General features: G+C 43.2%; 1 protein-coding gene across 1 annotated transcript in view; it reads left to right on the top strand.

Annotated features, from left to right (window-relative positions):
• ASTN2 (astrotactin 2) overlaps positions 1–23,526 on the top strand; it is a 945,680-nt gene that overhangs the window by 625,519 nt on the left and 296,635 nt on the right. Inside the window, exons 11-12 of the mRNA XM_040442406.1 lie at positions 15,031–15,197; positions 16,100–16,288. Coding sequence (XP_040298340.1) covers positions 15,031–15,197; positions 16,100–16,288 — 356 coding nt within the window. The remainder of the gene's footprint in view (positions 1–15,030; positions 15,198–16,099; positions 16,289–23,526) is intronic.

Genomic DNA, 23,526 nt, shown 5'->3' with positions numbered 1-23,526 from the left:
GTCGGGGAGGGAGATCTGTGGATGGCACTGTAGGGGGATCTGTGGATGGCAAATGTAATGGTTGGGGGTCACCACAACATGAGGAACTGTATTAAGGGGTCACGGCTTTAGAAAGGTTGAGAACCACTGCTCTATCTGATTATATTCAGGATTGGCAAACTGTAATGTGAGGTTGTACATGCTGTACATGCCAGTCACTCATCAATCTGTAAAAATAATAATTGTATAAGCTTCCTTAATATTGTCTCTTTAGTATTAATGTAGACACATTTGTGTTAACATCTACAGTACATTCAGTCTCATTGAGAACATAGATATTTCTTAGTTTAATGTGATTTTGTACATTGTGTACAGGGTTTTCCAGGATCCTCCTATTGAGCAACTTTACTAAAAGGTGTCATGTCAGCAAGTGGCATTTATCATGTAGAGAAAGTTAATATAGGGCACTTACTAATGTATTGTGATTGCCCATATTGCTTCATTTTTCTATTGCATTGTACACGCTCGTTTCCATAGTTATGACCAAACTGCAATCCAGCAGAGGTGGCCATGCTTGCACACACTATAGGAATAAGTGTCGGCCTCTCTGGTGGCTGTGGCCACAGTAGCTCACATAGGCTGATGCTTTTATCTATACTGTGCAAGCATGGTCACCGCTGATGGATTGCAGGGTGGTCATAACCATGGAAATAAGCAGTGTACAATGTGATGGAAAAATGAATCAAGCCAGCAAAGAGGGCGATATGGACAATCACTATACATTAGAAAGTGGCTTGTAAGAACTTTCTCTACTTATTAAATGCTATTTGCTGAAGTGATACACCCCCTTTAACCTGTTCCGGACACATGACGTACCGGTACGGCATGATGTCCCGGTACTTAAGTACACATGACATACCGGTATGTCATGTGTAGTTCCGATCACTGTCGCCCGGCGGGCGAACAAGTTGCCTGCTCAAATCACTGAGCAGGCACCCGGGGACAATGCGCGGGGGGTCCTGTGATCCCCCCATGTTGGCGATCGCCGCAAGCTGCAGGTCAATTCAGAAGATATGGATAGAGAACAGCGGCTCACCCCAAACACTTCCAAAAGACCAGGTGCTCACTCCACGGATCCACCCGAATCCAAAGAAAATGGTGCAAAAAGTATAAACAATAGGAGGGCACTCAAATATCTGGAACCACCAAAAACAGTTGCCTATAACCACATTTAATATAAAAAAAAAAAATATGAAAATTTTACATACATGAAATAAAATAATACAATGCGAATGTAGTACGAATGTGCCCACTTGGGCATAAAAGGCCTGAACGGCACCAAACAAGCAATATAATGGTACCAAACAAGCAATATAATAACCGCTCTTGCAAACTGTGTGCTTGATCCTAGGTAGGCACTCTGAGTCCCAATATAATGTCCTATGGGGATCTACAATGGTGTTGGTCTATGAGTTAGACCGCGCTACCATGAGTGACGTAGCGATGGTGTATCGATGAGTATAGCCCCATGGGGCAAGGTACATTACCCCTCTTCTTTTGCTTGAGAAGGTGGAGAGCAGTCCTTGCTTCGCTGCCTGGACTCACCTCGGCGTCCCGTGTGGTCTCTAGGTCTGATACGCGGAGTTCCACGTGACCTGGCGGCACACCACGTGATACACGCGGCTCGTTGGGGAACAGATCGATTGATGTTATGTTGGGTCCTAAAATCCGGACCATGAAATTATCCACAACTCCAGTCGGTAAGGATCCAGGGGGCTGCCTTATAGTATCGGCACCTCAGGAACTCGAAAGGAGGACTTGAAAAAAGACCTGCGGTTTGCTGCTTTTACAGGTTGCGGTGGCGACGGTGCCATCGGGTCCCTGTGCGGCTGTAAGGGGGCCCCGATGGCATGGAAGGCAGCGTGATGCCTTCCTTAGGCATCGGCACTTCCTTCCGGTGACGAACCTGTGAGATCTAGCCCCCTGGATCTCACAGGCCGGAAGCTGTATGAGAAATACACACTGTATTACTCATACAGCTAATGCATTCCAATACAGAAGGGGATTAGACACCCAAAAGTTGAAGTCCCAAAGTAGGACAAAAAATAAAGTGAAAAAAAAAGTTTAAAAAATAAAGTTTCCCCCCCAAAATTAAAAGTTTCAAATAAAAATAAACAAAAACTTCATTTTCCCTAAATAAAGTAAAAAAAAAAATTGTAAAAATTAGTGGGAAAAAAAGTAGACATATTAGGTATCGCCGCATCCCTATCGACCGGCTCTATAGACATATCACATGACCTAACCCCTCAGATGAACACCATAAAATAAAAAAAAACTGTGCTAAATAAACCATTTTTTGTCACCATTACATCACAAAAAGTACAACAGCAAGCGATCAAAAAGGCGTATGCCCACCAAAATAGTACCAATCTAACCATCACCTCAAAAAATGAGCCCCTACCTAAGACAATCGCCCAAAAAAAAAAAAAACTATGGCTCAGAACATGGAGACACTAAAACGTCCTTTTTTTTCTTTTAAAAAAGCTGTTATTGTGTAAAACTTAAGTAAATTTAAAAAGTAATACATATTAGGTATTGCCACGTCCGTAATAACCTGCTCTATAAAAATATTATATGACCTAACCCCTCAGATAAACACCGTAAAAAAAAAAAAATTTGTAAAAAAAGCCATTTTTTTGTCACCTTACATCAAAAAAAGTGTAATAGCAAGCGATCAAAAAGTAATATGCACCCCAAAATAGTGCCAATCAAACCGTCAACTCATCCCGCAAAAAATGAGACCCTACCTAAGATAATCGCCCGAAAATTTAAAAAACTATGTCTCTCAGAACATGGAGACACTAAGGCTGGGTTCACACGGGCGAGTATTCCACGCGGGTGCAATGCGGGAGGTGAACGCATTGCACCCACACTGAATCTGGATGCATTCTTTTCTATGGGGCTCTGCACATGAGCTGTGATTTTCACGCATCACTTATGCATTGCGTGAAAATCGCAGCATGCTCTATATTGTGCGTTTTCCACGCAACGCAGGCCCCATAGAAGTGAATGAGGCTGCGTGAAAATCGCAAGCATCTGCAAGCAAGTGCGGATGCGGTGCGATTTTCACACACGGTTGCTAGGAGACAATCGGGATGCAGACCCGATCTTTATTATTTCCCCTTATAACATGGTTATAAGAGAAAATAATAGCATTCTGAATACAGAATGCATAGTACAGTCGTGGCCAAAAGTTTTGAGAATGACACAAATATTAGTTTTCACAAAGTTTGCCTCTAAACTGCTTTTAGATCTTTGTTTCAGTTGTTTCTGTGATGTAGTGAAATATAATTACACGCACTTCATACGTTTCAAAGGCTTTTATCAACAATTACATGACATTTATGCAAAGAGTCAGATTTGCAGTGTTGGCCCTTCTTTATCAGGACCTCTGCAATTCGACTGGGCATGCTCTCAATCAACTTCTGGGCCAATTCCTGACTGATAGCAACCCATTTTTTCATAATAACTTCTTGGAGTTTGTCAGAATTAGTGGGTTTTTGTTTGTCCACCCGCTTCTTGAGGATTGACCACAAGTTCTCAATGGGATTAAGATCTGGGGAGATTCCAAGCCATGGACCCAAAATGTCAACGTTTTGGTCCCCGAGCCACTTAGTTATCACTTTTGCCTTATGGCACGGTGCTCCATCGTGCTGGAAAATGCATTGTTCTTCACCAAACTGTTGTTGGATTGTTGGAAGAAGTTGCTGTTGGAGGGTGTTTTGGTACCATTCTTTATTCATTGCTGTGTTTTTGGGCAAAATTGTGAGTGAGCCTACTCCCTTGGATGAGAAGCAACCCCACACATGAATGGTCTCAGGATGCTTTACTGTTGGCATGACACAGGACTGATGGTAGCGCTCACCTTTTCTTCTCTGGACAAGCCTTTTTCCAGATGCCCCAAACAATCGGAAAGAGGCTTCATCGGAGAATATGACTTTGCCCCAGTCCTCAGCAGTCCATTCACCATACTTTCTGCAGAAGATCAATCTGCCCCTGATGGTTTTTTTTGGAGAGAAGTGGCTTCTTTGCTGCCCTTCTTGACACCAGGCCATCTTCCAAAAGTCTTCGCCTCACTGTGCGTGCAGATGCGCTCACACCTGCCTGCTGCCATTCCTGAGCAAGCTCTGCACTGGTGGCACTCCGATCCCGCAGCTGAATCCTCTTTAGGAGACGATCCTGGCGCTTGCTGGACTTTCTTAGACGCCCTGAAGCCTTCTTAACAAGAATTGAACCTCTTTCATTGAAGTTCCTGATGATCCTATAAATTGTTGATTGAAGTGCAATCTTAGTAGCCACAATATCCTTGCCTGTGAAGCCATTTTTATGCAACGCAATTATGGCTGCACGCGTTTCTTTGCAGGTCATCATGGTTAACAATGGAAGAACAATGATTTCAAGCATCACCCTCCTTTTAACATGTCAAGTCTGCCATTTTAACCCAATCAGCCTGACATAATGATCTCCAGCCTTGTGCTCGTCAACATTCTCACCTGAGTTAACAAGACGATTATTGAAATGATCTCAGCAGGTCCTTTAATGACAGCAATGAAATGCAGTGGAAAGGTTTTTTTGGGATTAAGTCAATTTTCATGGCAAAGAAGGACTATGCATTTCATCTGATCACTCTTCATAACATTCTGGAGTATATGCAAATTGCTATTATAAAAACTTAAGCAGCAACTTTTCCAATTTCCAATATTTATGTAATTCTCAAAACTTTTGGCCACGACTGTACAATAGGGCTGGAGGGCTAAAAAAATAATAATAATAATTTAACTCACCTTAATCCACTTGTTCGCGCAGCCCGGCTTCTCTTCTGTCTTCATCTGTGCTGTGAGCAATAGGAACTTTGATGACGTCACTACGCTCATCACATGATCCATCACCATGGTGATGGATCATGTGATAGACCATGTGATGAACACAGTGACGTCATCAAAGGTCATATTGCTCACAGATGAAGACAGAAGAGAAGCCGGGCTGCGCGAACAAGTGGATTAAGGTGAGTTAAATAAAAAAAATATTTTTTTTAACCCCTCCAGCCCTATTGTACTATGCATTCTGTATTCAGAATGCTATTATTTTCCCTTATAACCATGTTATAAGGGAAAATAATACAATCTACAGAACACCGATCCTAAGCCCGAACTTCTGTGAAGAAGTTCGGGTTTGGGTACCAAACATGCGCGATTTTTCTCACGCGAGTGCAAAACGCATTACAATGTTTTGCACTCGCGCGGAAAAATCGCGCATGTTCCCGCAATGCACCCGCACCTTTTCCCGCAACGCCCGTGTGAACTCAGCCTAAAACATGATTTTTTTTTTGTTTCAAAAATGAAATAATTGTGTAAAACTTATAAATAAAAAAAAGTATACATATTATGTATCGCCGCGTCCGTAATAACCTGCTCTATAAAAATATCACATGACCTAACCCCTCAGATGAACACCATAAAAAATGTAAAATAAAAACTGTGCTAAATAAACAATTTTTTGTCACCTTACTTCATAAAAAGTGTATAAGCAAGCGATCAAAAAGACATACACAACCCAAAATAGTGCCAATCAAACCATCGTCTCATCCACCTAAAATTATACCCTACCCAAGATAAACGCCCAAAAACTGAAAAAACTATGGCTCTCAGACTATGGAAACACTAAAACATTATTTTTTTTTGTTTCAAAAATGAAATCATTGTGTAAAACTTACATAAATAAAAAAAAGTATACATATTAACTATCGCCGCGTCTGTAACAACTTGCTCTATAAAAATATCACATGACCTAACTCCTAACGTGAATACGGAAAAAAAAACGGTGTAAAAAAGCCATCTTTTGTAACCTTACATCACAAAAAGTGTAATAGCAAGCGATCAAAAAGTAATACGCACCCCAAAATAGTGCCAATCAAACCGTCATCTCATCCCACAAAAATCATACCCTACCTAAGATAATCGCCCAAAAACTGAAAAAACTATGGCTCTCAGACTATGGAAACACTAAAACATGATTTTTTTGGTTTCAAAAATGAAATCATTGCGTAAAACTTACATAAATAAATAAAAAAATACTTATTAGGTATCGCCGCATCCGTAATAACTTGCTCTATAAAAATATCACATGACCTAATCCCTCAAGTGTATACCGTAAAAAAAAATAAAAAAAAGTTTAAAAAAAGCCATTTTTTGTCACCTTACATCAAAAAAAGTGTAATAGCAAGCGATCAAAAAGATATACGCACCCCAAAATAGTGCCAATCAAACCGTCATCTCATCCCGCAAAATCATACCCTACCCAAGATAATCGCCCAAAAACTGAAAAAACTATGGCTCTCAGACTATGGAGAGACTAAAACATGATTTTTTTGTTTCAAAAATGAAATCATTAAATCATTGTGTAAAACTTACATAAATAAAAAAAAGTATACATATTAGGTATCGCCACATCCATGACAACCGGCTCTATAAAAATATCACATGATCTAACCTGTCAGGTGAATGTTGTAAATAACAAAAAATAAAACCGGTGCCAAAACTATGACTATGACGGATCTCAATAGCGGAATTGAAAACGCTAGTGTGAAAGTAGCATTAGATGCACATGAACATTACCGTAAAGATGCAAATAATTGTCCCAATTTACGTTTCTTCTGATGGAATAGAAGTGGGGGCTCAGCGGTTATCACTGTTAGGGCTCATGCACATAATCACGTGTGCCCTGTGCCCATGCTGTGGACCACAAATTGTGGTCTGCAATGCGCAGGCACCATTCGTGTGCACGTCAGGCAGTGACTCACTATTATTTATGTCTCTTGCATTAGGCTCCTGAGGAAGTGCCAAGTGTATGTCGGCACAGAAACGCGTTGAACCACTCCAATTGTATGTCTCCTAGGATTAGGGACAAGCTGGATATACCAGATGCCAGCCACGCTAGTTTAGGATAGAGACAGCCTTGAATGTGTCCTAGATAGCACACACGCTTACCATATCTAGGACCAGATTCTGGTAGTGCACTCAGCTTGGATGAGCTGGCTACCAGATAGTTCTGTTAGGAGGGATAGTGTAATCGGACTGTTAACAATACTGTGGGGGCGCTACTAGGTGTCATTAGTACATTATGAGCACACCACTGAAGTCCAGATCCATAGGTTTCACTGTGTGGTTATATATGGTTTACACACCAGACAGTGTAACCCCTCTTTAAAGCCTGTGTTGTATTTATTAGAGTGGGTTGTACACCCCAAGATTTTAGAGATGTTTCACCAATAAAATTATTTTGAGTTTTTAACGTTCCCATCAGGCTTAGGCCTCATGCACACGACCGTTGTTGTGTTCAGCTCCGCAAAATGGGGTTCCGTTGTTCCGTGATCCGTTTCCGTTTTTGTTTCTGTGTGTCTTCCTTTATTTTTGGAGAATCACCAGAAATGAAGGAAAGTAAAAAAAAATCTAAAACAGGTTTGCCATGCAAATGATAGGAAAAAAACGGACGCGGGTGACAATCTTGTGTGCATCTGTGTTTTTTAGCGGTCCCATTGACTTGAAAATAATAGGACAGGTTATATTTTTTTGACGGACTGGAATCACGGATCACGGATGACAAACGGTGCATTAGCCGAGTTTTCAACGGACCCATTGAAAGTCAATGGGTCCGCAGAAAATCACGAAAAACTGTACAACGGACACAGAATAAAACAACGGTCGTGTGCATGAGGCCTTAGTTATATTTACCTTTGGAATAGGGACGTATACCTTTATACCTTTATCTGTTAGTAGTTTATTCATTGTAGAGTATTTTATTGGGGAATGGCAGGCTTTCTATCCGGGAACTTTAACAATGAGGAATGGATGGGTGATCTGGGTGAAGTTTTTTTCAGAAAAAGAGCTACCTACATCCTTTCAATCGCAAAGCATTTCCTCTGCCTTTAAAGAGGTGACTCGTGTTTACAAGAATTTATACGATCATGGTGGGAGGTACATTCTCTGGACACATATATTAAAAATAAAATCGTCCCCAGAGGCCTACGTAATCCCATCACTCCAGCGGCCCATAAGAGATCCAGCGAGTTTATAAAGAAGTGGGAAAAGGAATCAATAGAGTCCTCCCTTAGATTAATGAAGTTGCTTTTAAAGGAGGAAAGGGCGGTGCTGTCTACTATTGAAATTGAACTGAAAGAGAGCATTGAGCAAGTAAAAAAGTTCAACACACATACTGAGTTCAGTAAGACAGAATCTAACCTCTAACTGACAACTGAAAAATACACCACACAACTGAAAGAAAAAAAGCACTTATTTAATAGAGACATAAAAGACTTCAAAGAAGGGAGGAATTTCGATTACAGTTCCAAACATGTATTTTAAAAATAGGATTGGCACTCATATATGGAAAAAACACTGTTTATTATTTGGTCAACTGTTTAGTAATCCAATAAATCGCTTTTTTCAAGATAATGTAACATACATGAAAAGAAGAAATATATAAAAAATATATACTGGCCACTGATAAAATACAATATGAATAAAATACAAATGGATAAAAAATGTATATCAAAATACCATGTGAATATTGTCAATAAAACATAATAAATAATAAATAATAAGGGGTTGGGTCAGCACAACCTGCCTGCAGGTGCACATCACTATGGCGAAATACATATACAAACGGAAAATGCAAATGTGATCGCACACTACATCCAGCACTCTGCCCTCCATGCTGGATGAGACATTGGTTTATATTTTGGCCAAAGCATAGTAAGCCACTCACCGCGTCAAGGCTGTCTCATGAGTGGTCCCTAACTCTTGTTCCTACCTGTTCATGGGCCATGACAGCCACATAAAATCCAGGGAATGCAGGTCAGCATGCAAGCCAAGTACACTTTGCTTGTAACCCCGTCCGGTGCCATTACAGCTTTCATCGGATCCAGGGATGCAAGTACCAACATGCATGCTGAACCCACCATATACTTCTCCTGGAGCCAGATGGCTAATGGTAGGTTCTATACAAGCAGACTCAGTTTTATACTGACTTTAAAACCAGCCTCAAGGACAGATTAACTGGTCAGGTGTGCAATGACTCCAAGGAGATCGCCACGCCTCCAATATATACTACAAAGAAAAAAATAAGGGGTTGGGTCAGCACAACCTGCCTGCAGGTGCACATCACTATGGCGAAATACATATACAAACGGAAAATGCAAATGTGATCGCACACTACATCCAGCACTCTGCCCTCCATGCTGGATGAGACATTGGTTTATATTTTGGCCAAAGCATAGTAAGCCACTCACCGCGTCAAGGCTGTCTCATGAGTGGTCCCTAACTCTTGTTCCTACCTGTTCATGGGCCATGACAGCCACATAAAATCCAGGGAATGCAGGTCAGCATGCAAGCCAAGTACACTTTGCTTGTAACCCTGTCCGGTGCCATTACAGCTTTCATCGGATCCAGGGATGCAAGTACCAACATGCATGCTGAACCCACCATATACTTCTCCTGGAGCCAGATGGCTAATGGTAGGTTCTATACAAGCAGACTCAGTTTTATACTGACTTTAAAACCAGCCTCAAGGACAGATTAACTGGTCAGGTGTGCAATGACTCCAAGGAGATCGCCACGCCTCCAATATATACTACAAAGAAAAAAATAAGGGGTTGGGTCAGCACAACCTGCCTGCAGGTGCACATCACTATGGCGAAATACATATACAAACGGAAAATGCAAATGTGATCGCACACTACATCCAGCACTCTGCCCTCCATGCTGGATGAGACATTGGTTTATATTTTGGCCAAAGCATAGTAAGCCACTCACCGCGTCAAGGCTGTCTCATGAGTGGTCCCTAACTCTTGTTCCTACCTGTTCATGGGCCATGACAGCCACATAAAATCCAGGGAATGCAGGTCAGCATGCAAGCCAAGTACACTTTGCTTGTAACCCCGCCCGGTGCCATTACAGCTTTCATCGGATCCAGGGATGCAAGTACCAACATGCATGCTGAACCCACCATATACTTCTCCTGGAGCCAGATGGCTAATGGTAGGTTCTATACAAGCAGACTCAGTTTTATACTGACTTTAAAACCAGCCTCAAGGACAGATTAACTGGTCAGGTGTGCAATGACTCCAAGGAGATCGCCACGCCTCCAATATATACTACAAAGAAAAAAATAAGGGGTTGGGTCAGCACAACCTGCCTGCAGGTGCACATCACTATGGCGAAATACATATACAAACGGAAAATGCAAATGTGATCGCACACTACATCCAGCACTCTGCCCTCCATGCTGGATGAGACATTGGTTTATATTTTGGCCAAAGCATAGTAAGCCACTCACCGCGTCAAGGCTGTCTCATGAGTGGTCCCTAACTCTTGTTCCTACCTGTTCATGGGCCATGACAGCCACATAAAATCCAGGGAATGCAGGTCAGCATGCAAGCCAAGATAAAAAATGTATATCAAAATACCATGTGAATATTGTCAATAAAACATAATAAATAATAAATAATGTAATGGAGTGGGGCAGGGACTGATAGTACTAAATCGCCTCTCCTGCGTCTCTTGGTATAGACCAGTGTTGGTCCTAAATGCTAGGTATGTCCTAGTAGGTTGGGGAGACAATAGTACAACCAGTCTCTGTCTTCTTGGATGGTAGTCTTCCTAATACATTAAACCTCATAAAATATTCCTGTATACATTACAACAGTCACACCGATTGTATTGATGAGTCGCTATATTATTAGCAGTGTTCAATATCAAAGAGGTTGTATCCAAAAATGAGTAATATTTAATTGATATCTCAGATGACAGGTATCCCAGTCTGCGGATACTTTAGATAGTAGCACACCGCACAATCAATATTCTTTATAAATAGTTGCTACTAATACTTTAGTAGCTATGCACAGTTTCCGGTAGTTGTAATGTTATTGTTGAATTGCCGGCAAACACTATTTCTGGTGGGTAAGTAGTGAAATTTTTTTCATTCACCTCGCCTCCTCATATCATAGAAATTTGCATCATAATATTCTACCCACAAATGTGGGCTTACCTCCGCCTGCACCGTTGTTTGGTAATACTTGTTGCCAATCTTTCCTCCGCTTGTATGCCGGCGTCCCGGCTACAGCGCTGTTGGCGTCCCTCGTGTATCTCGCAGTTGTCTCATCACGTGATGGTTCTGTGCAAGAGTTACGGATTTTTACTTCCGGTGCTGGCGGGGTAACGTATTGAAGTCCTTCGTTGTGAAATAAAGGAATATTTGTCTTTATTACAGTGCACTGTATTTCATGTTAAAATCTGGGGTGTCTGTCCAAAATTCACGCCAAACGCGTTTCGGGAAACACTTTCCCCTTCCTCAGTGGCATCACCCCAATTCTGTCAGTCCAAAATTCACGCCAAACGCGTTTCGGGAAACACTTTCTGAGGAAGGGGAAATGGTTCAAAACATACTGACGCCCTCGAATTAAATACGGACGTATCCTTATCTGAGTGTGAAACAGAATCTGAACAGACTATATCAAACAGAGGGCAGAACGTTCAATCCTATAGACGACCTTACAGTGCTAGGGGTCGTGGTAGTTTTTTTTAGACAATACCCTCTCCCCCCAGTGTCCCAGTTCATGCTCCGAAACTAAAAATAAGTATTCATCACCCAACGTCTACCACTAGGGACAAACTACAAGTGGTGAACCTGTCATCTCGAGTTCTATCTAAATTGGAGATGCAGGTTCTCCGCAAAGGCCTTTCCATTCGGAGATATAACCTCTTTGAATGGGCAAAGGACCTACACCTTTTTGCACGAAAAAAAAATGGCGAAAATTTTCTTGCATACTGATTGCCGTAGATGCGAGGAGTTGGGGATTGAGGAGCAGGACCTCCCTGATGTACAGTTACTAGCAGACTTATACTCTGAGGGTCTGCGTGATGAGGGAGATGGTCCATTTACCACTCTACGGCTCCCGTCCACTAAAATGCCCCGTTTGTGACAACACACCGGTTGATACGTTTGTGTCAGTGGTCATCAATAAGCTCCGCACTCTGGAGTCGCATGTATGTAGGTCAGACAATTTACAAGCGTCTGAAAGGGAGGCATTGATGGGGCTTTAGCAGGACAACGACATGGTCATAAAACCGTCGGATAAAGGCGGTAATATCGTTATTCTGGGGCATGAAAAGTATCAGAATATGTGCCGAAAAATTCTTAGTGATAGACATACATATAGAAAGTTACCATCTGATCCAACACTGATCTTTAGACAGGAACTTGCACTGATCCTGCAGAAGGCCCTGGAGTCAAATTTATTTAATAAATCGGAGTTTGCATGCCTCATCCCTGTATTTCCTATTTTAGCCGCTTTTTATAGTCTACCTAAACTGCATAAAGGTACTGACCCCCTTATAGGGCGAACCAATCGTATTGGGCATAGGGAGCTTAATAGCTAATATCAGCACCTATGTTGACACGATCCTCAGACCTTTTGTCATTAGTTTGCCCTCGTATGGAAGGGACACGATGGATGTCCTTTGCCGTCTTAATGACATTCAGTGTGAAGAGGGCGTTTATCTGGCCAGCCTGGATGTGGAGTCCCTTTACAATTCCATCCCGTATGACCTGGGCTGTAAAGCGGTACTCACCCTTCTCCAGCAGAGGGGTCAGCATCTCAAACGACACAATCTGCTCAGGGGTGTGGCAAAGGAGAGCCCATGTGCCCCCACTTTTGCCAACCTTTACCCCTCTTGTACAGTAGCGCTCTGTGCGCGCACCCTCCAGCTGGCACAGCTCTCCATGCGCTTTTGCTGTCAGTGGGGTACGGCGCTCAGGCTCACCTCTGATTGGTGAACCGCACGGAAGCCACGACTGGAGGGCAGGATGTCGGCCCTTTAAATTTTGGGGCTCACGTGGCCGCGTACGACCACCCTAGCGCCGATGCTCCCATCAGAGTGTCACTGCAACAAGTCAAGCAGTGACTCACTATTATTTATGTCTCTTGCATTAGGCTCCTGAGGAAGTGCCAAGTGTATGTCGGCACAGAAACGGGTTGAGCCACTCCAATTGTATGTCTCCTAGGATTAGGGACAAGCTGGATATACCAGATGCCAGCCACGCTAGTTTAGGCTAGAGACAGCCTTGAATATGTCCTAGATAGCACACACGCTTACCATATCTAGGACCAGATTCTGGTGGTGCACTATCAGCTTGGATGAGCTGGCTACCAGATAGTTCTGTTAGGAGGGGTAGTGTAATCGGACTGTTAACAATACTGAGAAAACAAATTGTCGCACACAATACAGGGAGTGCAGAATTATTAGGCAAGTTGTATTTTTGAGGATTAATTTTATTATTGAACAACAACCATGTTCTCAATGAACCCAAAAAACTCATTAATATCCAAGCTGAATATTTTTGGAAGTAGTTTTTAGTTTGTTTTTAGTTTTAGCTATTTTAGGGGGATATCTGTGTGTGCAGGTGACTATTACTGTGCATAATTATTAGGCAACTTAACAAAAAACAAATATATACCCATTTCAATTATTTATTTTTACCAGTGAAACCAATATAACATCTCAACATTCACAAATATACATTTCTGACATTCAAAAACAAAACAAAAACAAATCAGTGACCAATATAGCCACCTTTCTTTGCAAGGACACTCAAAAGCCTGCCATCCATGGATTCTGTCAGTGTTTTGATCTGTTCACCATCAACATTGCGTGCAGCAGCAACCACAGCCTCCCAGACACTGTTCAAAGAGGTGTACTGTTTTCCCTCCTTGTAAATCTCACATTTAATGATGGACCACAGGTTCTCAATGGGGTTCAGATCAGGTGAACAATGAGGCCATGTCATTAGATTTTCTTCTTTTATACCCTTTCTTGCCAGCCACGCTGTGGAGTAATTGGACGCGTGTGATGGAGCATTGTCCTGCATGAAAATCATGTTTTTCTTGAAGGATGCAGACTTCTTTCTGTACCACTGCTTGAAGAAGGTGTCTTCCAGAAACTGGCAGTAGGACTGGGAGTTGAGCTTGACTCCATCCTCAACCCGAAAAGGCCCCACAAGCTCATCTTTGATGATACCAGCCCAAACCAGTACTCCACCTCCACCTTGCTGGCGTCTGAGTCGGACTGGAGCTCTCTACCCTTTACCAATCCAGCCACGGGCACATCCATCTGGCCCATCAAGACTCACTCTCATTTCATCAGTCCATAAAACCTTAGAAAAATCAGTCTTGAGATATTTCTTGGCTCAGTCTTGACGTTTCAGCTTGTGTGTCTTGTTCAGTGGTGGTCGTCTTTCAGCCTTTCTTACCTTGGCCATGTCTCTGAGTATTGCACACCTTGTGCTTTTGGGCACTCCAGTGATGTTGCAGCTCTGAAATATGGCCAAACTGGTGGCAAGTGGCATCTTGGCAGCTGCACGCTTGACTTTTCTCAGTTCATGGGCAGTTATTTTGCGCCTTGGTTTTTCCACATGCTTCTTGCGACCCTGTTGACTATTTTGAATGAAACGCTTGATTGTTCGATGATCACGCTTCAGAAGCTTTGCAATTTTAAGAGTGCTGCATCCCTCTGCAAGATATCTCACTATTTTTGACTTTTCTGAGCCTGTCAAGTCCTTCTTTTGACCCATTTTACCAAAGGAAAGGAAGTTGCCTAATAATTATGCACACATAATATAGGGTGTTGATGTCATTAGACCACACCCCTTATCATTACAGAGATGCACATCACCTAATATGCTTAATTGGTAGTAGGCTTTCGAGCCTATACAGCTTGGAGTAAGACAACATGCATAAAGAGGATGATGTGGTCAAAATACTCATTTCCCTAATAATTCTGCACGCAGTGTAAGTATTCCAACTGAATTGATTTCTATTGTGGAGAATGATCATCTTAATTCGAGCTGGTACGAAAAAACGATGCATTAACATTGACCATACACCAAAATGTGACAGCACAATGATCATTTACACCTTGTTACTCCTCTGTCTCCTAGTGTCCTGGAGGATTAAAGCCAATGAAGGACGGAAGCGGCTGCTATGATTACACCAAAGGAATCGACTGTTCGGATGGATCCAATGGAGGTTGTGAGCAACTTTGTTTACAACAGATGATATCTCTCCAAAATGATCCCAACGAGAGTGCTATTTACATGTTCTGTGGGTGAGTAAAGAATCAAGATGAGATCAGATATCTAGAAATTTTTAAAGAACAACTTTGGCATGTGATAGCTGCAGTCCATAACACTGAAACGTAAAGTATTCCTCTGGACTGCAGCTGTAGCTCTATAGTTATCCAGTACATATTGATGACCTATCCTTAGGGGAAGTCTTACACAGGAACAGACCAAACAATATGATTTTGTCATGGGGACTCCAATCGGAGAACAAAGGGAGCCCCCTGCCTCTGTTTAACTGCTCAAATCAATAACGATAGTGACATTTGAGAGGTTAAATTAACGGGATCAGAGTTACCTCTGATCCCAGTCATAGTGGTCCGGTGTGTATTACACAGCCAACATCCATCACAGATGGAGCAGGATCGTCTTGCACCTTACTGACATACTATTAGGCTACTTTCAGACTGGCGTTTGGTGCGGATCCGTCATGGATCTGCACAAACGCATCCGTTCAGATAATACAAACATCTGCATGCGTTCAGAATGGATCCGTTTGTATTACCTTTAACATAGCCAAGACGGATCCGTCTTGAACACCATTGAAAGTCAATGGAGGACGGATCCGTTTTCTATTGTACCAGATTGTGTCATAGAAAACTCAGACGGCTCAGTTTCGTCAGACGGACACCAAAACGCTGTGTTTGCCTCCAAAGCGGAATGGAGACTGATCGGAGGCAAACTGATGCATTCTGAGCGGATCTTTTTCCATTCAGAATGCATTACGGCAAAACTGATCCGTTATGGATCGGAAAGCCAAAACGCCAGTGTGAAAGTAGCCTTACATTAGAGGTCATAGAGAATAGAATTAAATAGAATTAACTAAAATGCTCAAGTTAATTCTATTTAATTGGTAATTAGTAATTGTATGCCTTATCTTTCAATATAGCTGTGTGGATGAATACCGACTAGCAGCAGATGGCAGATCTTGTATAATGGTGATGGATCTTTGTGACGGTTCTAAGTGTCTGCGTCCAGGAGGTCACCTGAATGACACATTGTTTGGAGAGATGCTTCATGGCTTTGACAACAAGACTCAGAGAGTGAATCAGGGTCAAGTTTTCCAGATGAGTTTTAGGTGAGACCAAATATATAAAGATGCAGAATTTGATTTTCCTTTTTATCTACCAGGAACCAAATAACATGTCTGAGATTTTTCATTTTTACCTCATGTCAATCATGTAGAGATTCGAAACTATTTTTATAAATAAAATAGCCTAACAACTAAGGCTACTTTCACACTGGCGTTTGGTGCGGATCCGTCATGGATCTACACAAACGCATCCGTTCAGATAATACAACCGCATGCATCCGTTCAGCTTGGATCTGTTTGTATTATCTTTAACATAGCCAAAACGGTTTTCTATTGTGCCATATTCTGTCAGTGAAAACGGATTCGTCCCCATTGACTTACATTGTGTGTCAGGACGGATCCGTTTGGCTCAGTTTCGTCAGACGGACACCAAAACGTTGCAAGGAGCGTTTTGGTGTCCGCCTCCAAAGCAGAATGGAGGCGGGTCGGAGCCAAACTGATGCATTCTGAGCGGATCCTTTTCCATTCAGAATGTATTAGGGCAAAACTGATCCGCCAGTGTGAAAGTAGCCTAATCATAGAGTGGGTTTCATGTTTCTAGAAAAATGTGCAAAATGGAGGCAGAGTAATGGCTGGTTGCTGAATGTTTTTGTAGTTTTGTTAAATAAGATCCAATGTCTACATACAATAAAACCACTGTTAGGACTTGGGGAGGAGGAAGACTAAAATTCCACTTCATGTTCTGCAGCAGCCTAGACGAAAATGGAATATACGATGTTATAACCTAGCTGCTCTGGCCAGATACATAACAGATTGGCTTCAGTCCACAGCTTATCACTCTGATGTGGCCCTACAGCAATTATTTCTCCCTAATGTTTCTCTGCCTAATCTGCTGCATATGCCATATATACACCTCTGCCATGAGAAGCTAGATCTAACCCTCTACTATTGACAACCTGGCTGGCATGGCACAATATGCGCACCCTCAAATCACTCAACCCCCTGTACTCCACCTCCTTTACTCTGATACTGAACCTCCAATTCCAACAGGGAACCCTACACCAAATATTTTGAGATTGGGAAAGAAAAGGTAGAGCTTCAATAGCATCATTGTTCCATTTTACACAAAACACCTTCTATCTCTCTCTGAGCTACGAGATAAATTCCCCGGTATTAGCTTTCCTTTTTTTTCATATTCTCCAGTTTTCTAGCTATGCCAGGGAAATATTATACGACGTAACAACCCAATAATGGACCTCCCAATTTAAATCTCTTACATTAGAGTCCAGCTCCCGCTGAGCCACTATTACACGCACATACAAATTCCTTCATAGCCCTATTTATTATGATGAGTCCAACCTCTCCATCATTAAATGGCCCTTGGATGACCCTAGTCTCACATGCTCCCTGACAGGCCAATCTGTTGAACAATCCCTTCATTTCTTCCCGACCTCTAGATATGTGGTTAAAGGGGTTGTCTGGGATTTGGGACCTTTGTCCTATAGTACTGCAGTGTCACACACATCAACAACACCCATGTCCTACCTGATGAATTTACTTCTAATGCCCCCTTTTGCTCCAATAAATTCTCTGCCGGAAGTGAAGGTTTTCTTTCACTCAGTGACGTACCGGGTCTCTTGCAGAGGAGGAAAGCTTCCTCTTCCGCTGTTCAGGGAGCCCGGAGACGTCACTGCCAGCCTAGCGAATTATGCAAAAGTGTTGGAGGGCCGGTAACTAGCCTGGCCGAGATCCCGCTAAGCTCCGCCCCCTCCAGTCCGATGACATCACCAGGTGCCGACAAGGGACCAATCAGAGTGGTCCCTTGCCCACGCTCACTCCAATTGGTGAGTGGAGATCGCTGCCTGAAAGCGAGTAAGTGCCCCCAGTTCCCTTTATAAAATAAAAAGCCCCCTCATATGTGCCCCAGTGCCGGTCGTCCAATAAATCCCCCCTCATGTATGGGCCCCCATTGTCCTCGATCCGATGTTCCTCCGCTCCTGCTGCCCTGGAGCCGCTGACATCTGCAAAGAGTGTTAGCAGGGCCGGCTCTATCATAAGGCAGCCCAAGCGGCTGCTTGAGGGTGCAGAGAAGGGGGGGCGGCAAACAATTAACTTGCTAACTTACACTTGCCCCGCTGAGCCTGTGTGCCAAGCAGCCCGGCCTCCCCGTCTCAGTCACAGAGCGAGCGGCACGCAGCTGACAGGCTGAGGCAGCAGCACAAAACACACACACTGTGAGCTACGAGACCCTGGTGTATATAAATCAGCATGTCAGAATAGTTTCTCCTGGGATTCAAACTCGCAACCTTTCACATCAGAGGCAAGGCACTTACCCACACAGCTATGAGAGCTGTATAGCCAGTTACTTAAATAACAAAAAATACACTGCTCAAAAAAATAAAGGGAACACAAAAATAACACATCCTAGATCTTAATTAATAAAATATTCTTCTGAAATACTTTGTTCTTTACATAGTTGAATGTGCTGACAACAAAATCACACAAAAATTAAAAAATGGAAATCAAATTTTTCAACCCATGGAGGTCTGGATTTGGAGTCACACTCAAAATTAAAGTCGAAAAACACACTACAGGCTGATCCAACTTTGATGTAATGTCCTTAAAACAAGTCAAAATGAGGCTCAGTAGTGTGTGTGGCCTCCACGTGCCTGTATGACCTCCCTACAACGCCTGTGCATGCTCCTGATGAGGTGGCGGACGGTCTCCTGAGGGATCTCCTCCCATACCTAGACTAAAGCATCTGCCAACTCCTGGACAGTCTGTGGTGCAACGTGACGTTGGTGGATAGAGCGAGACATGATGTCCCAGATGTGCTCAATTGGATTCAGGTCTGGGGAACGGGCGGGCCAGTCCATAGCATCAATGCCTTGGTCTTGCAGGAACTGCTGACACACTCCAACCACATGAGGTCTAGCATTGTCTTGCATTAGGAGGAACCCAGGGCCAACCGCACCAGCATATGGTCTCACAAGGGGTCTGAGGATCTCATCTCGGTACCTAATGGCAGTCAGGCTACCTCTGGTGAGCACATGGAGGGCTGTGCGGCCCTCCAAAGAAATGCCACCCCACACCATTACTGACCCAATGCCAAACCGGTCATGCTGGAGGATGTTGCAGGCAGCAGAACGTTCTCCACGGCGTCTCCAGACTCTGTCACGTCTGTCACATGTGCTCAGTGTGAACCTGCTTTCATCTGTGAAGAGCACAGGGCGCCAGTGGCGAATTTGCCAATCTTGGTGTTCTCTGGCAAATGCCAAACGTCCTGCGCGATGTTGGGCTGTGAGCACAACCCCCACCTGTGGCTGTCGTGCCCTCATACCACCCTCATGGAGTCTGTTTCTGACCGTTTGAGCAGACACATGCACATTTGTGGCCTGCTGGAGGTCATTTTGCAGGGCTCTGGCAGTGCTCCTCCTGTTCCTCCTTGCACAAAGGCGGAGGTAGCGGTCCTGCTGCTGGGTTGTTGCCATCCTACGGCCTCCTCCACGTCTCCTGATGTACTGGCCTGTCTCCTGGTAGCGCCCCCATGCTCTGGACACTGCGCTGACAGACACAGCAAACCTTCTTGCCACAGCTCGCATTGATGTGCCATCCTGGATAAACTGCACTACCTGAGCGACTTGTATGGGTTGTAGACTCCGTCTCATGCTACCACTAGAGTGAAAGCACCGCCAGCATTCAAAAGTGACCAAAACATCATCCAGGAAGCATAGGAACTGAGAAGTGGTCTGTGGTCACCACCTGCAGAACCACTCCTTTATTGGGGTGTCTTGCTAATTGCCTATAATTTCCACCTGTTGTCTATCCCATTTGCACAACAGCATGTGAAATTGATTGTCACTCAGTGTTGCTTCCTAAGTGGACAGTTTGATTTCACAGAAGTGTGATTGACTTGGAGTTACATTGTGTTGTTTAAGTGTTCCCTTTATTTTTTTGAGCAGTGTATAAGACTTCTACTGTAGATAACTTTGATACCTAGTGTACATCCATGCTATGGATGTAGCAGAGCTGGGTGTGTTGGGGCAGCTGTCATGTGTATGGATGTACACTAGGTATCAAAGTTATCTACAGTAGAAGTCTTATTTTTTTTTTTTTAAGTAACTCGCTATACAGCTCTAATAGCTGTGTGGGTAAATGTCTTGCCTCTGATGTGAAAGGTCGCAAGTTCGAATCCCAGCATAAACCTTTCTGAAAGACAGGCTAAATAAGAACATGAGCACCAAATCTTCAACACTAGAGGCTGGTGGGAACACGGGCCGGAAGAGGCCTGCATCGCATCGCTGACATGGAGGTTTGTATAAAAGTCTTTTTTTTAAAAAAAATATCGGACTGTACTTTACTGCCACAGGGGAGGGGGTTAGGATGGGGGACTATTGGCGCCATGATATTGGCACATGGAGGGGAGAGGAGAGAGGCACTTGATACTGGCACATTAGGGGGCAGGGGAAGAGGATGGCACTATGATATTGGCACATGGGGGGCAAGAAATGGACATGAATCATAAGGGGCAGAAATGTGAAATGATGGGGGGGCAAGAAATGGACATGAATCATGAGGGGCCATTTGCAAGGAGGAGTTTATGGGGGAGGAATATGAGGCTGGAGGATGAATATGTAAGAGGGGGCGGATCTATGGAGGAGTGAATAATGTGCAGGAGGCTGAATATGTATGAGGGGGGCGGATGCAGGGAGGGGATCTTACACTGTAGAAACCGCCTGCTGCTGAGCTGCACTGGGACACACAATGCTTTGCAGCAGGAAGTGATGGCATACATAAACAGATATGTAAACAGTCTGTTGGGGACTGTAGGAGCAATGCAGCAGTGTCAAAGCTACCTAAAAACATCTTGGCAACATAAACTTGGCTACTAATGGTGAGTAAGCTACTTTAAAAAAAATGAGTTTGATCCCAGACAACCCCTTTAGATTAATCCATAGGGCATACATTACCCCCATAAGAGTTATAAAATGGGTATCTTCCCTACTTTTGTTTCTTTTAAATGTGGTATTCTTGAAGCAAACACATCCCTTTACATGGCAATGCTCACACATACAATGGTTCTGGGTTGAAGTTCACAAATTTACCACCCAACACCTAAACCTAAAATGGGCTATATAGTTAAAACGCAACACAATATACACATATACCCAAAAAGTCTGAAAGCAACCTCTCTCTCCCTCATTTAGTCTTTTCTCTGAGAAGCTATACTTTATCATAAAGATGGAGTGGATAGAGGCGACCCAGAAAGAAAGGAAGGTTATGTCTTTCTTTATAGTAAGGAGTAAATACATTTCCTCTAGAGACTTGCTCTAAACTGCCCTCATGCTTTTCCTTGACTACATGGTATTAGAATTGTATATTGAGTAATGATCCCCCAATTTCTGTCTCTTTAACCTCTCACTTCAAAGTCCTGATATTTTTGATGCATTCTTATTCTTCCATCGGCCAAAAGTGGGGTTCGTGCCTGCAGATAGTGGGCACACTGAGCTCAGACTGGGCTGCAGAATAATCTGAGCCCTCTGAGACCACCCTGATACTGATTGGATGGAGGGGGATATAGCGAGAGGGGCCACTGTTCAGTTACTTGGCTTTATTGTTTGGAACGTTTATTTTTTTTATGCTGACATGCTATCGCTGCCGTCCGCCCCGGGGACTCTATATACATGCAGAGATGCGTCCGGTGGTCAGGGTAGTGAGAAGGTTTCAAACGGATCCATGATCTGTATATCATCTACACATGTTTAGCAGACCTTTCAGGATTGACAGGACTCTGTGTTTCATACTGTAACCTGCAGTAATGCATTCCTTGGGTGCAGAGATATTTTTCTTTAATGAATGACTCTTGAAATGTCTAATGCTGCGCCTGTTACTGATCACATGCCATGTTACAACAGATTTCTGATTGGCTATTGCTTATATTATTGTATTTTCAAAATGTTAATACAAACCGGATTCCAAAAAAGTTGGGACACTATACAAATCGTGAATAAAAACTGAATGCAATGATGTGGAGGTGCCAACTTCTAATATTTTATTCAGGATAGAACATAAATCACGGAACAAAAGTTTAAACTGAGAAAATGTACCATTTTAAGGGAAAAATATGTTGAATCAGAATTTCATGGTGTCAACAAATCCCCAAAAAGTTGGGACAAGGCCATTTTCACCACTGTGTGGCATCTCCCCTTCTTAAACAACACTCAACAGACGTCTGGGGACCGAGGAGACCAGTTTCTCAAGTTTAGAAATAGGAATGCTCTCCCATTCTTGTCTAATACAGGCCTCTAACTGTTCAATCGTCTTGGGCCTTCTTTGTTGCACCTTCCTCTTTATGATGCGCCAAATGCTCTCTATAGGTGAAAGATCTGGACTGCAGACTGGCCATTTCAGTACCCGGATCCTTCTCCTACGCAGCCATGATGTTGTGATTGATGCAGAATGTGGTCTGGCATTATCTTGTTGAAAAATGCAGGGTCTTCCCTAAAAGAGATGACGTCTGGATGGGAGCATATGTTGTTCTAGAACCTGAATATATTTTTCTGCATTGATGGTGCCTTTCCAGACATGCAAGCTGCCCATGCCACACGCACTCATGCAACCCCATACCATCAGAGATGCAGGCTTCTGAACTGAGCTTTGATAACAACTTGGGTTGTCCTTGTCCTCTTTGGTCCGGATGACATGGCGTCCCAGATTTCCAAAAAGAACTTCGAATCGTGACTCGTCTGACCACAGAACAGTCTTCCATTTTGCCACACTCCATTTTAAATGATCCCTGGCCCAGTGAAAACGCCTGAGCTTGTGGATCTTGCTTAGAAATGGCTTCTTCTTTGCACTGTAGAGTTTCAGCTGGCAACGGCGGATGGCGCGGTGGATTGTGTTCACTGACAATGGTTTCTGGAAGTATTCCTGAGCCCATTCTGTGATTTCCTTTACAGTAGCATTCCTGTTTGTGGTGCAATGTCGTTTAAGGGCCCGGAGATCACGGGCATCCAGTATGGTTTTACGGCCTTGACCCTTACGCACAGAGATTGTTCCAGATTCTCTGAATCTTCAGATGATGTTATGCACAGTTGATGATGATAGATGCAAAGTCTTTGCAATTTTTCGCTGGGTAATACCTTTCTGATATTGCTCCACTATCTTTCTGCGCAACATTGTGGGAATTAGTGATCCTCTACCCATCTTGGCTTCTGAGAGACACTGCCACTCTGAGAAGCTCTTTTTATACCCAATCATGTTGCCAATTGACCTAATTAGTG

The sequence above is a fragment of the Bufo bufo genome, chromosome 8, assembly GCF_905171765.1.
Source record: "Bufo bufo chromosome 8, aBufBuf1.1, whole genome shotgun sequence".
Lineage (NCBI taxonomy): Eukaryota > Metazoa > Chordata > Amphibia > Anura > Bufonidae > Bufo > Bufo bufo.
The sequence above is the reverse complement of the archived record's forward strand: the minus strand, read 5'-3'. Positions and strand labels throughout refer to the sequence as shown.